We start from the raw sequence: 14,430 nt of genomic DNA on the forward strand, positions 1-14,430 counted from the left end.
GAGCTGCTAGACGCCTAAACCCGTTAGCATCACGCTAGGGGGCAGCAGAGTGCAGTTGTTTCTGTGTAGAGAGAGAAGAGACACACTTCGCTACTGGAAAATATTCCACAACTCCAGTGAATAACCGGTTGTACAAGTGGTGACTAGTGCATACTAGAGGTAAGACATACATACACAAAAAATATGTTGTTGTCATTTGGGCGTTTCTTTCAAGCTCCGGTTCTTCCATTCAACCTGTGAGATTAGCAAGGGGCTAACGCTAGCTAGTCTCGCTAGCTAGACGCAGACATACACAATTAAATGCAGCTAGTGCAGCCGTATTAACAGTTACGTATGCAGTTATTTAGGAAAGAACGCCAGCAAACAAGCAAGCAGTGGTGGAATAAATGTGTATATCCTTTTCTGAAGTAAAAGTGCCAATACCACGCTGTGGAAATACTCCACCACAGGTAAAATACCTGTATTCAACACCTAAGAATATGCAACGTTAAGTATTATGTTGCTGTTTTTCTAGTTTGGGCCTTTTCTTTATTTATCGTCAACATTTTATGAAGTGTATTTGTGTGTGGTCTACTCTTATTCAAACTGTCTGTAAAATATGTCAAATGAAGAGATCCACTGAGCTGAAGCGCTTTGTGCTCCACTGTGTCTCAGTTTGATGATTTAATCTCGCTGCTTGTCTTCCTCTTATCAGCCTTGTCATCATGTCTGGTGGTCCAGCGGTGAGGGTCAGCATCGAGTCTTCCAGTGAGAAGCAGGTGCAGGAAGTGGCCTTGGATGGAACAGAAACATACGTCCCCCCTTTGTCCATGTCCCAGAACTTGGCAAAGTTGGCACAAAGAATTGACTTCAGCCAGGGATCTGACTCCGAGGAGGATGGGATCGAGGGCGAACCCAGGGACCGCGAGTGGACCAAGCAGGAGCCAGAGGAAGAGGAAGGTAACATGTGCTCAGGAGAGTATGGGACTGTCTAGAATCTGAGTCAAGTCATGTAAAGCTGACTGGCATCAGCTATGAATAATCCACCACTGATTCACTATTTAGATAAATTATATTTCACATGAGAAAAAACAAACTCTTTATTCCCTGATGTTTTCAGCTGCATGGCCTCGTCAAGGTGGTGCATTAACTTGGCAATTTAACTAATGAAAAAAAAGTAACAGCCAGAAAGTTAAGGACTTTCACATCATTATCAAGTCAGACCATCTTATGATAAATAGTTAACACAATAAAACACATTAAAGTAAAATAGCACATCTTTCTGAAACACCTTCCCTGTCTTCAATAATGAATGCTCCAGTCCCCGTGAGCCTGCACCAGGTGGATGGATTCAAAATAAAATATACTCGTATATAATACGAGTCATATGGATTTTGTCCTCTCTGTTAGTATCAAATCTGATTTGCGGTTTTGTCACGCAGGCACGGTGAAGTTTCAGCCATCTCTTTGGCCCTGGGATTCAGTGCGTAACAACCTGCGCAGTGCCCTCACAGAGATGTGTGTGCTCCACGACGTGCTCAGCGTGGTGAAGGAGAAGAAGTACATGGCCTTAGACCCAGTGTCTCAGGATCCAACAGCTAACAAGGTAAACTGCTGAAGAATAGCACTGTCGCTACGATCACTTAAAGGGGCAGTATGCCACAAAATCAAGAAGACTTATTTTTCCTCTTACCTGTAGTGCTGTTTATCAATCTGGATTGGTTTGGTGCAAGTCTCAGAGTGTTGGAGATATGGGCTGTAGAGATGTCTGCCTTTTCTGTAATATGATGGGACTATATGGCACTCGGCATACATCTGGAAAACTCAACAGCAATGTCTCTTTCCAGAAATCATGACCAGGTTCCTCAAGATAATCCACAGACCTTGTTGTGAGCAGTTCATGTAGGAACTATTCTCCTTCTACCGAACTACACCAGCCAATGAGTGAGCACGATCTTCTTGTTCTTCCTTCTGCATGGTGATACAGTTGGCCGGTTCGGTAGGAAGAAAATAGTTCCAACATGAAACTGCTCACAACATTGTCTGTGGATTATCTGAAGTAACATATCTAAGGCAGATATCGCCAAAACCAGGCAACTCGCACTAAAACAATCTAGATTGATAAATAGCACGACAGGTAAGAGGAAAAATGTCTTTTGGATTTTGGGGTGAACTGTCCCTTTAACCTCTGAAGTAGGGTGAGTAAAGATCCTACCGATGATACACAAGTGTTATTGCAACGCTGACGAAATGTTCAAAAACGATGACGTTCTGATGTTTGTATTTCTCAAAGAGATCTGTGCACCTTCTCTTTTTCACTCGCATATTTACTTCCATTCACAACGCTTTATTTTCTTGCCCTCGAGCAGACCCCCCAGGTGTTCCAGCTGATCAGTAAAAAGAAATCATTGGGCACAGCAGCGCAGCTCCTGCTGAAGGGAGCAGAGAAGCTCAGCAAGTCAGTAGCAGAGAACCAGGAGAACAGGAGGCAGAGAGACTTCAACTCGGAGCTGCTGCGACTCCGCTCCCAGTGGAAGCTCCGCAAAGTGGGAGACAAGATCCTAGGAGACCTGAGCTACCGGAGCGCAGGTGAGAAGGCCTCTAAAAGCATTCTAATCTTATTCACTTTTAACTCCCAAGCTAAACATATTTTGACCGTTTACCTGTGCAGGCTCCCTTTTTCCACACCATGGCACGTTTGAGGTGATCAAGAACACGGACATTGATCTGGACAAAAAGATCCCAGAGGACTACTGCCCCCTCAATGTCCAGATCCCCAGTGATTTGGAGGGATCTGCTTATATCAAGGTGAGAAGGAAACCACAAAGTTCATTAATTGCCCCTTTTTCACTCGCTTCACCGGTGAATATTAGAGTTGGTAATGCATGAATTATTTGGTGGACTACCTGTGTGGTACAGCTATAGCTCTTTTCATTTTCTGTTTTTTTGTTTTTTTTACAATTTCCTTGCTAGTGTGACCTGTGATCATCACCCATACTTTTTTATATTTCAGAAATGTAGTTGTAATAGTGGAACACTCTTTTTATGTCTTCAGGTGTCCATCCAGAAACAAGCTCCAGACATCGGTGATCTGGGAACCGTCAGCTTGTTCAGGAGGCCGCCGAAAACCAAAGCCGGTAAGGTTCGATATTCGGAGACATGACATTGCTCGTCTTCCGATAGGCGTTGAACTTTTCTCTGCCTGTAGAAATGTAATTGTAAGTCTCACCTGAAATGTCCCTGCTCTCTTTTCCTCCACATCCCTTTTATTAAATTTCCTCTCTCCTCACCATGGTCATCTCTTCGCTGTCTTGTCTTCCTTTGTTTCTCTCCAGGTACCCAGCAGTGGCATGTGAAGCTGGAGGCGGCTCAGAACGTTCTGCTGTGTAAGGAGATCTTCGCCCAGCTGTCCAGGGAGGCTGTCCAGATTAAATCCCAGATCCCTCACATTGTTGTGAAGAATCAGATCATCTCACAGCCCTTCCCAGGTCAGAACGCTCATGACGGGTTTTAGTTGAATGTCACCATGAGAAGATCTATGTTTGTTGCATATTCAACATGAAAGTGCATCACTATACACCTGTGCTACTTTCTAATAGTTCTGCATTAGTATACAATATTTTAAAAGTGGACAAATGACATGTGCATGCGTTGGAAATAGAAAAGTGATGGAACAAAAGATTATTCCAGAACAACAAGACTGCTTATTCGTCAGGTAACCTGATAAAGGTCAACGGACCAAAACCTATATTGCCAATTTACAGGTGTTCACAAGCTTTTGTTCTTTTATGAAAAAAATATACCGAAACACAAAGGAAGACGATAAAACAACTTATTGGAAGAGCTGTTTTTACCCTAGTAGTCCATCCACAGTTCAATTGTTCCCCGGTACAGATATTATTCCTAACACATGCGTTTTAATCACTTTGGGGGAAAAAGGCAAAACTTTGTTAACAGATGAAACACTTTATTATCTGGTCTCTGGAGTTGGCTTTGATTTATTTATTTATTTTTCTATATGGGGACATAAAACAAACGTACTCACGCCTTGTTTGTTTCCTTCCAGGTCTGCAGCTGTCCATCTCACTGTGCCACTCCACGGGGGAGAAGAAGAACAACCGGGCGTCTCCAGAGAAACCCAAACCGGACGACCACCTTTACGTACTGGAACACAATCTGCACCAGATGATGAGAGAGGTGAAACGCTGCGTGAAGTCACTCTGCATGTTGCCCGAAGCCGCTGCCTAGCACAAATGTTAGCTCATTGCAGAAATAGGAGAAGCACAGAGATGCCAAAGATATGTTTTGAAACCGGGTCAACATTCTGTAGTTTGTCCACCACAGTGAGAGTAGTTTATTTTTCAACTGCAAAATGTTTAAAAAAACGATTATATAAGTAATCTAACAAGTAAGGTTTGTAGAGCACAGTTTACTTCAGTTCAGTCCTTGTTGTCTTTATTAATGGCAACTTTGGCAAAAAGCAAACTCATCTGTCATTTATTGCTGCTCTGCATGGAGACATCTTGCCTGTGAATAAGGGTGTGGTATTGATCTCATGTTAATAACACACATATTATAATAGCGTGTAAATGATCCAGCGCCTCTTAAATCATTTTTATATATCTCTCTACCTCCCCACACTCATATTTTGAATTTAAATAATTTGCCAAAAATAGTTATTTTATAGTCAAATGTTCTCGTTAGCGTGAATTCGTTTGGCCACGATAACCGTGTAGAGAAAATCTGATGTTGTGACAAGAATCTGTGAGCTCATGTTTTAATTATTTATTTATTTTATTTGGTTTGGCGTCGTCAAGCTAGAATACATCCACATTCTGACCATGATAAATACCCCCACCAAAAAGTATTTTCATTCACAATTACATTGTATCAATTCAACCCTGGTTTCTGTTACAGTTCCACAAGCAGCAGCTGAGCTCCGTGGTGATGCCGCATCCCGCCAGCGCCCCCTTTGGCCACAAACGCATGCGCCTAGCGGGGCCGATGGCCTACGACAAGGCCGAAATCTTTAGCCTGCAGCAGAATGAGGGGCTTCTGGAGAAGATCATCAAACAGGCCAAACACATCTTCCTACGCAGCAGGTACCTTTAGCTGTGCCAGCTATGGTTTTTATTCGAGGACTGATATGATCACAAAACCGATTAGCAGCAGTCATGTCACTGTGTCGCATACATTACAGTAACGTTAGGAGCAGACACACTTTCAACTATGCAAGTACCAGCGGAAGTACTGTATGTAAATCCAGGCGGGGGTGTCACAATTATCATGCCACTGTTTGCAGTGGAATTGAATGAATGAATGTTTTGCCAATGAGTCATATTTGCTCAGTTGCAGTGAGCAAACATTGCTCCATCCACGTGATATGAAACTTCCAAACATGACCCTCAGTCTTCGCAATGCCACGTTTGGCCAGAAGGCAGCACACTTTGTCCACGTTCCTCATCGTTTGATCTCCAGAAAATACAATTATAAGCAAAAACAAAAAGTAATTTGAACTATTTTGTTAAGGCGGTGTTGAGGATGTAATGCCTACTTGCTTCATGATTGCGATCACCAGGACGGCGCGGACCATCGACAGCCTGGCCAGCCGCATAGAGGACCCCCAGATCCAGGCTCACTGGTCCAATATCAACGACGTGTTCGAGTCCAGCGTCAAGGTGCTCATCACCTCTCAGGGCTACGAGCAGATCTGCAAGTAAGTGGAGGAGACGAGGGCAGGATAAAAGGAGAACCAGAGCAGGAAGTGGGACACAATGTGGGAAATACAGGGGAGAACCTGCTAATGTATTTCTGAGCCGTTGTGGGCGTCTGCAGGCCCTTTAACAACGTTTCAAATGGTGTAAATTGAAAGCTATGGGTTGTAATCGGAGGCAAATCGTTTTTTCAGCATGCTATACTTGTTTGCTTTTAGTTTTGCTGGCATTATGAAACTAGAAATAGTACTGAGACTCTTGCATAGCCGTGAAATTCAGGCAACAAAATAGTGTGATTTCTTTTGGGGATTTTTTTAGTCCTTCATTCTGGCGCATTTTTGGCTTGACATGTTTTGCGCCTTCAGGTCCATCCAGCTGCAGCTGAACATCGGCGTCGAGCAGATCAGGGTGGTGCACAGAGATGGACGCGTCGTCACGCTGTCACACCAGGAACAGGAACTGCAGGACTTTCTCCTCTCACAGGTATCACACTTCCCACACAGCAAACTTTCCACGCTGGTGGAGGCTGGCTGTATTCACTGGAAGCAGAATGTGTGTGTGTGTGTGTGTGTGTAGACCTGTTGCGTATTGGGCCTAAAACAGTGAGGCACAATTGATTTGGTTGTTAAATGTTGCCCAGTACTGGTTATAAATAGTGGGGGGATGTAACCAGTGCTGTACTTAAGTACAAATTCAAGGTACTTGTACTTAACTTGAGTATTTCCATTTTAAGCTACTTAATACTTGTACTCCACTACATCTCACAGGTAAATAATTTATTTTCATCCCTGTCCTGTCCAGTGAAAACCATGTATCTCCTGATGTGTAAATGTTTGTGTTAAACTGAAGGATGAAGTGTTCCTTTACTTGTTGAGAAAGTCCTCCTACTTCTTCGTCTAAATAAACTCTTTAAAAAGCCTCTTGGATCAGCTGGAAAATGCATCGTCACAAAGCTGAAAACAGGACTGTTGATCTGTTTAGAGATACGAGGTTCTCACAGGACAGAGACGCTACAAACATGATGATCTTATAGAATATGATGCATTGATGCAGATTAAACTAACCAACAGGATATAAAGGAGTTAAAACATCTACAGCAGTAAAATGCAACATACACATTAATGCAGCAGTAATATTAATCCAGAAACAACATATATAATAGTAAAACACTGCCAGGGAACATTTTACTGTACAATCTATTATTTTACTCGTCATACTTCAAAGTACATTTAGCCGATAATACTTGCATAGTTTTATTTCAAGGTTTTGAATGCAGGACTTTTACTGTATTTTCACACTGTGGTGTTTGTACGTTCACAGATGTCGCAGCATCAGGTGCACGCTGTCCAGCAGCTGGCCAAAGTGATGGGCTGGCATGTCCTGAGCTTCAGTAACCATGTGGGCCTGGGCCCAGTGGAGAGCATTGGGAATGCCTCCGCCGTCACCGTCGCCTCTCCCAATGGAGAGTACGCCATCTCAGGTGAGACGAGTGTCGCAAACATCCAAATAGGAAGTTCTCCTCTATCTTAAGAAAATCATGCTACTTGCAAGCATGCTACTTTTGAAGCTTTATTGTGGCTATTATGGTGTATTTTTTTTCAAACAACAGGGATTTCCTTCTAGACTCAACAGAGTGCACTGACATTCAACAGTCACGGGGAGAAACGCATGAGAATTGGAAGTGATGCAATTTTCGGCACCAACGTTAGCCCTAGTTGACCAAAATGCATCGCAGCAGAGATGAGACCTGTTGCTTTTTCAGGCCCAACTCATGCATTGCAACACCCAGTCTCAGCTATGAAATCACTCTAAAAGACAGGTTCATACAAGTTGAGGGATTATTAAGAAAGCAAACACTTCCCCACAAATACAACTCCTGGAATGCACTACATCACATTATGATTTAACGTAGTCTTGAGATAATATCCTACTGCGGTAATACAGAATATCCTCATGAACTCAATGTACCAAGACGACTAAGTCACTGATGTATCGCCTGTGTGTATCCGTTCTGTCTGTTCAGTGCGTAACGGCCCAGAGAGCGGGTGCAAAGTCCTGGTCCAGTTCCCCCGCAGCCAGACCAAAGAGCTGCCGAAGAGCGACGTCATCCAGGACGCCAAGTGGAGCCACCTCAGGGGGCCGAGCAAAGAGGTCCACTGGAGCAAGATGGAGGGACGGAACTTCGTCTACAAGATGGAGCTCCTCATGGCCGCGCTGACTCCCTGTCCTTAGATCCGGTCAGTCCGCGGACTCCTTTCCCCACACACACACACACAAAGCCATGGTTTGTATTCAGCTGAGCGGCAGTGAACTGGACAACCAAACACAGATCATCTAGAGAGATATTTGGACAGAGCTTTGCAGCCTTGGCAAAGGCCTCTTTGTCAAATGTGACATTTCCATCCATTACACCTTTTTCCATACAATTCATGGACTTTTTGAATACTGCAATAATCCCCTCTCCACCTCCACCTGTGTGTCTGTTGTCTGCTCTGTTTTTGATAATGCGATGTTGTCGAGTGTGTCCAACTAATTGGATACAAAATAAAATGTTATGTCTGTATGTATTTACTGTATGCCGATTTGTCATATCATCATAGAATTAAGGATTTTATTTAGAGGTTTTCTAAGGACTTCCAGGTATTTTTTATTGTGAGGAATGTGTTTCTGTAGTCTTGCTTTTTTGAGGTTTTAGCTCAACTTTCTTAAAACGAGTAACAGTCTTTTTTTGTGTTTATTCTTTCACTCTGAAAGCCTAAAAAGTAGTCATGTGATTCTCCATCTTTTATCACTGCATCAGAAATCTGTTACAGGCCACCTACTGTAAACCGCAAGATTCAAGTTTGGATGATTGTAGTGAAGAGGCCATATGCTTACAAAATAAATCACACAATTCCTTTGCTTCGACAATAAATACAGTATGTATTGTTTTCCAGGGTCATGAGGGATATATTTACATTCAATCCAGTGTCATCAGCATTGTGCTGTAAAAGTATGTGTGTTCAATACAAATGTAAACATCTTGGGTACACGCTTTCATAAGTGGCATACCATCTTCCTGCCTGTCAGTAACTTGGGCAGCTAAAAAAAAAAGAAATGAGACATGTAGCCTCACATACACACCTAACTTTAAAAAAAAAAAAATGTATAAACAGTCTCCGGTTTGTTTTCCTGTCCGGTCCAAAGCACAGCGAGACGTCCATCAGAGACGCTGCAGCTCTGTCACGTCGGTTTCTGCATGAAAGGAGGATGTAACTTAAGACAACACGCTGATGTAACGAAGCAATAATAGAACTGTGAGACCTTTGTGCTCAGACACACCCACAACCTCAACCCACATTCACGCCCGTCAAGCCACGTCTGTGCATTTCACACAATGATGCAGCAGTGAGAAGGTAACTCCAGGGCAAACAATCCTCTCGTATGTACAAGTTTATATGATTTAAAACGAAGATCCGGCATAGAACGTCCTCATTTAAAAAAGCATTTTACTACTGTCTAGAAAAGTATCAGTACTTGCCACCATATACTTTCCTACCTTTTTATTTACCCAAGCTGCTGTAATAAGTCATCGAGGCATAAACACCTAAATGTGTATTTTGCATGTTTTCTTTCCACCAGTCAGAAAGAGTTCATGTTAACGGAAGCAAAATAGCTCAAAACATCAAAATTGAAAAGTGTTTTTTTTTTTTTTGCCTTAAGTTTCTCGCCTTATGTGCAAACATGATGGTGTCTCATACAAACCGGTCGGTCACAAACGGCCATGCACTTTACAGACTGATTGTTTTCATCCTGGTCTTACCTGGCATCTGTTTCCTGCGTCTCCATGCCACTATCTTCCTGTAGGCCTTGTCCAGCAGCCACATGGCCAGCATGAGAAGGCCGGCCAAACAGGCCAGTGCCAAGGCAGAGACTGACAGGTACTGGAGATCCTCATATAGCACCTCTGGAGGACAGGGACACAGGAGTCACTTTTTGTTACAAAAACAAAAAGCTTTGTGCAAAGGACTACTTTCCAGAGATGCAAACACAAAACACACACGTTTGGGAATCCAGCTTGTGCGAGGAGAGAGGAGGTAGTAGGGAGACTGTGTTTGATGTAAAGAAATAAAAGCATCCTGATTCTTATGTCATGCTCACCAATAACAAAACCTTACAGTTATTACACATGTAGCTATTTCCATGTGTCATTATTTTAACACTGTGAACTAAAATCCTGCTCAGGTTGTTTACTAATGATTAAGTTGCTTGATCTGAAGATCTCAAAGGCTCATACACTATTCAAAATGTGACTCTGGACTTTAACTACCGCCACAGATACCGGAGTATCATCATGAATGTGTCCTCCTGCGGAGTGCAACCACGGTCTGAGCTGCTGGTCGCTGAGCAGCTCCACTGGAGCAGTTGGGATTTAGGGCCTTGCTAAAGGGCACCTCAGTGGTGGTAATGAAGGAGGGTGGCAAGTGCTGCTTTTTCACTTTCCCGCCCGGGAATCAAACCAGTAACTCTCCCAGTCAGGAGCCCGCTTCTCATAGCCGCAGACAATTTTGGGAAACCTGGGCAGCTCAACTGTCATTCCAACAACTGTTATCACAATACTGTTGAGCAAGGCCCAATCAAAGTCAGACAGCCATAGGCAGCAGGCATAAGAGTGAAAGCAAGGTCTGCCGACTTTTCTTAAAAGGGACAGAGTGTAGGACTTGGTGACATCTAGCGGTGTGGTTGCAGATTGCAACCAACCGAATACCCCTCCACTCACTCCTCCCATTTCCAAGACTGCGGTAAACGTGAGCGGCCTGAGAGCAAAGCCGAGGTAACGCCGTTCGCCTCTCTCAGAGGCCGCCCTCACCGTAGTAACACCACTTTTAGGAGCAACTGAAACTACGGCGGCCTTCGTGATACGTAAAAAACGCAAAAGGGCTCTCTCTAGAGCCAGTGTTTGGTTTGTCCGTTCTGGGCTTCTGTAGAAACATGGCGGTCCAGCATGGCAGGACTCCCTGAAGACTCTATTTAGATATTAAGGGCTTATTCTAAGCTAAAGAAAACATTACAATGTTTAGTTTCAGGTAATTATACACTTATGACAAAATAATATGGAATATTATATTCCACTATTGCCAAAAGCTAGATGCTGGCTCTTTAAACCTGTGACTCTAGGCTGCGAAAGAAAATGCAGTCAAATGAGGTTTTTCCAAACGTTGCACTCTTATCTATTTGCTTAAAGAATGAAATACGCAGAAGCCCAGACCCACTCACCGTTCACTTTCAGGACAAAGCCTGCATCCTTGCTGCTTCCTGCGCTTTCCGTGACGGTGACCACGTAGTATCCGGCATCCTGCAGCCGCAAGTCCGACAGGCCCATCGAGCCATTGTCGAAGGACTGCACTCTGCTCACGTAATCCACCGTTATGTTGGTGTACACCCCCGGCTGCCAAATCCCAATGGTGCGGCTCACCGCTCCCGACATAAAGTTCCATTGTATGGTGGGTACCTCACTGCAGGTAATGTCCACTGAGAAAAACACATCGTCCTGCACCGACCTGGTCAGGCTCCTCTGGGGAGAGTGGATGGAGATGGCTCCGGCTTCCAAAGTGCGAAGAAGAAAAACAGATAAATACACATCAAGATATGATAGATGGATAGATGATTGTTATGGGTCACACCTTTACCTTTTCTGGCCAATACAGTGGCTCATTTGCATTAAACCCAGAAATGTGCTGCTGTGTGAGTTTCTTTTTTCAAATTACATGCCTGGCATGAAGGAATAAAACTGGTCAAACAAGCTGAGGCTCACCAATTTGAATTTAAATTGGCCTCCTGTGTGTTCTGGCCGCCCCTCATCAAATATTTCCAAAGGAGTTTCGGGGGGGGGGGGGTCTGGTTCTGCTTGTGGTGTGTTTGCTTAAGGTAGAGAATTCCACCTGACAATACCAATGCTTTTTTTTTTTCAGACATAAAATTCTTACCAGGGTTCTGTGTGGGAAAAATCTATATTTAAATCTAATTTTAAGAACGTTTTTTTCTTTTCTTTTTTTTAAAGCAAAATACACTTCTTTGTGGTTATTCTGAGCAGCTGGACTTCCATTTACAAGGACATGAGTTACTGCTCTTTTGCACTATTGCTTCTTATTTTCTTTGGGATTCAGATTTTCTTTGGTGTACTTGGTACTTGGGTGCGAACCAGGACAATCTGGTGTTTACATGTACAACGCTATGTGTACATGACTTGTGCTTTGCTCATCTACTTACCCCTGGTAGGGCGAAGAGAGTGAGAAAATATTATAAGTTCCATCTCCAGTTTGCACTCCTGCCAGGTTCTCAATTTAAGATCATTTTGAAAGGGCTGGGCCCTCACTCTATTTTCAATTCAATTTATTTTGTATAGCCCAAAATCACAAATTTGCCTCAGAGGGCTTTACAGTCTGTACACATACGACATCCTCTGTCCCGGGACCCTCACATTGGTACAGGAAAAACTCCCCCAAAAACAACTTTTACCAGGAAGAAACCTTAGGGAGAGCAACAGAGGAGCGATCCCTCTCCCAGGACAGAAGTGCAGTAGATGTCATGTGTACAGAATTAACTATTTAGCTCTAAACAAATATAAGATTGGCATATAGGCATGCTCGCTAACACAATAATCCAATACATGAGCTCTATGGAGAAGTCCAAATGATATACATGTGTTGGAATGCTTACCTAGATAACACATATATAATGTGATGCTGAGAAACACAGCAACATCTTGTACATCCCAGAGCCTGAAATGCCACATTGGAATCCCAGACCCATTGATCGAACTGCAGTAGAAGAATCTCCTCTGGGTTATTTCACATTCTGAAGTGTTCTTCTCTCTGTCTTTGTCCTTCCAAAACAGCCTTTCCTCGTTCCCACGGGTTTCCTCTTCCGCTGTCCTTTGTACAGGTGTTTCTGTGTGTGCCTTTCCCCACTTATTTTTGTGAGAAATGAAGAGTTCCCGTCACAGAAGCGCTAGAGTTCCCCTCCTCTCTCAGGACTGTGCTGGATTTCTCCTCATACCTTTGCAAGTCAGTGCCAGCCAGCCCACACCTAACAGACAGGTTCAGCCAGAGATTACTGAGCAAACATGTACTCCGCGTCCTGTGATCTCACGCACACCCACACACTACACAGATACTCTGGCAGACACACACATATCCTTCTCAATTTACTTACCTACCACCACCGCCCAAAGAAAAAAAACCTCACCTGTATACACAGACACACTAGCCTATCACAAAATGAAACCGGCAAAGGTTGAGTCACCTGGTATTCATGCTGTGACACACCTGGTAAAACATGTCAAACAGGAAGTGCGTGTTCACACGTATGCATCAAGGAACATAAACACACAGTCAACTGACACTTCAATTTGGGAGGCATATGCTTGATTATGTGCTATGTGTGTTATGACATTTTCATTACTGACTTATTTTTTAAATCATTTTGATCATCCTGGATGGGATTAGAGAAACTAATTTTGAGAATTATTTTAAATAATTTCAGACTGTCAAAGGTGTCATTGTGTTTCCCATAATTTGTTATTCCCATTCAAAAAATGCACAACCCTGGGCTACATTTGTGAGGACTCAAACTAGGACCTGTTGATAGTAATGAAAGAAGACTTCCATCATCATCACTAAACTCCAAAATATGTCACTCTCTGTCCAGATCTCTTGTCCCATAGTGCTGTCTGGTCTGAATTAGGGATGCTGGGTATACAAATGTAGACTTTCTTGACTATTTTTTTTTCATGTATTACCGTGTCTGCATTTTTGTTATTTTTCACAACATTTTCTAAATTAATAAAATATTTTATAGTATTCCGTAACAACAAAACATAATATGCCAAATGTTGAACTTGGTTGAAAATAAAGGTTTGTTAAAAAAGTACTGTTCATTACTTAAATGGTTTAACAGAATGCAAACTATACTTTTGTTCGCCAATATAATATCACAATGTTGAGGTAGCTAATGTTAGCTAATGCTATGTTTGGGCTAAAGATGACGTCATTTTGCACACGGTCAAGCGCACCTCACACACCGCTGCCTCAGGAATAACTCAACAATTAGCTTTTGTTGAAGACAACCTTCAGTAAGTTCATTTTGACTAAATAACTCGACATTTATTATAGAATTATTAGCGCGTGCACTGTTCCCATAACTATTATAGGGAAGCCAAATTGTTGTCGGCTATTTAGGGTGTTTCACCCCAACAACAATGTTTGATTAACGCTAGCTAACTGTTAGCTAAGTAATGCTAGCTCCTAGCTGTCATGTATTTATGCTACATTTGAACTCTGCATAGTAAAAACTGAGTCGTGTCAATACTTTGTTTTCGTCAGGGTGGCATGCTGGCTTTAGCTCCACATTAGTAATAACTTAACCATTACAGCCGGTTAACGTCACTTCACCTAAATGAACGAATCATGACAAGTTACTAACAGTTAACGTTACTTAATTACACGTCCATGTTTGTCACTATCACAGTATTATAACACAAGTTAATTCAGCGTATTATTAAACTAACAGACCAGTGTAGTTGACAGCGTTGTATTTGTTTCTAGGTTGTGGGACACATTATAATTATTACTCCACGCTTATTCTGCTATTACAGGGTCTTACACTTCAGTCAGGTCTGTAAATGTTATGATGACCTCACTAAGAAGCTAACAGTACACATTAGAGCCGCCAGCATCCTCTATTATGACCTCACTGT

The 14,430-nt window shown here is 42.8% G+C and overlaps 2 protein-coding genes across 2 annotated transcripts; one reads left to right on the plus strand and one right to left on the minus strand.

Annotated features, from left to right (window-relative positions):
- The first annotated feature begins 5 nt into the window (after positions 1-5).
- On the plus strand, positions 6-8,623 carry med17 (mediator complex subunit 17). Its single transcript, XM_076112043.1, has 13 exons — positions 6-159; positions 695-939; positions 1,422-1,585; positions 2,349-2,568; positions 2,651-2,787; positions 3,035-3,116; positions 3,315-3,467; positions 4,046-4,176; positions 4,897-5,081; positions 5,558-5,695; positions 6,059-6,176; positions 7,014-7,173; positions 7,717-8,623. Exons 2-13 carry the CDS (start codon positions 705-707, stop codon positions 7,923-7,925), a joined length of 1,932 nt encoding a protein of 643 aa, XP_075968158.1. The 5' UTR covers positions 6-159; positions 695-704; the 3' UTR covers positions 7,926-8,623.
- A 750-nt stretch (positions 8,624-9,373) lies between these two features.
- On the minus strand, positions 9,374-13,041 carry vstm5 (V-set and transmembrane domain containing 5). Its single transcript, XM_076112044.1, has 3 exons — positions 12,393-13,041; positions 10,950-11,276; positions 9,374-9,639 (listed from the first exon to the last, which is right to left on the minus strand). Exons 1-3 carry the CDS (start codon positions 12,466-12,468, stop codon positions 9,464-9,466), a joined length of 579 nt encoding a protein of 192 aa, XP_075968159.1. The 5' UTR covers positions 12,469-13,041; the 3' UTR covers positions 9,374-9,463.
- Positions 13,042-14,430: the final 1,389 nt, after the last annotated feature.

This window comes from Anarhichas minor, unplaced genomic scaffold, assembly GCF_050575085.1.
Source record: "Anarhichas minor isolate MPS153535 unplaced genomic scaffold, ASM5057508v1 ptg000046l, whole genome shotgun sequence".
Lineage (NCBI taxonomy): Eukaryota > Metazoa > Chordata > Actinopteri > Perciformes > Anarhichadidae > Anarhichas > Anarhichas minor.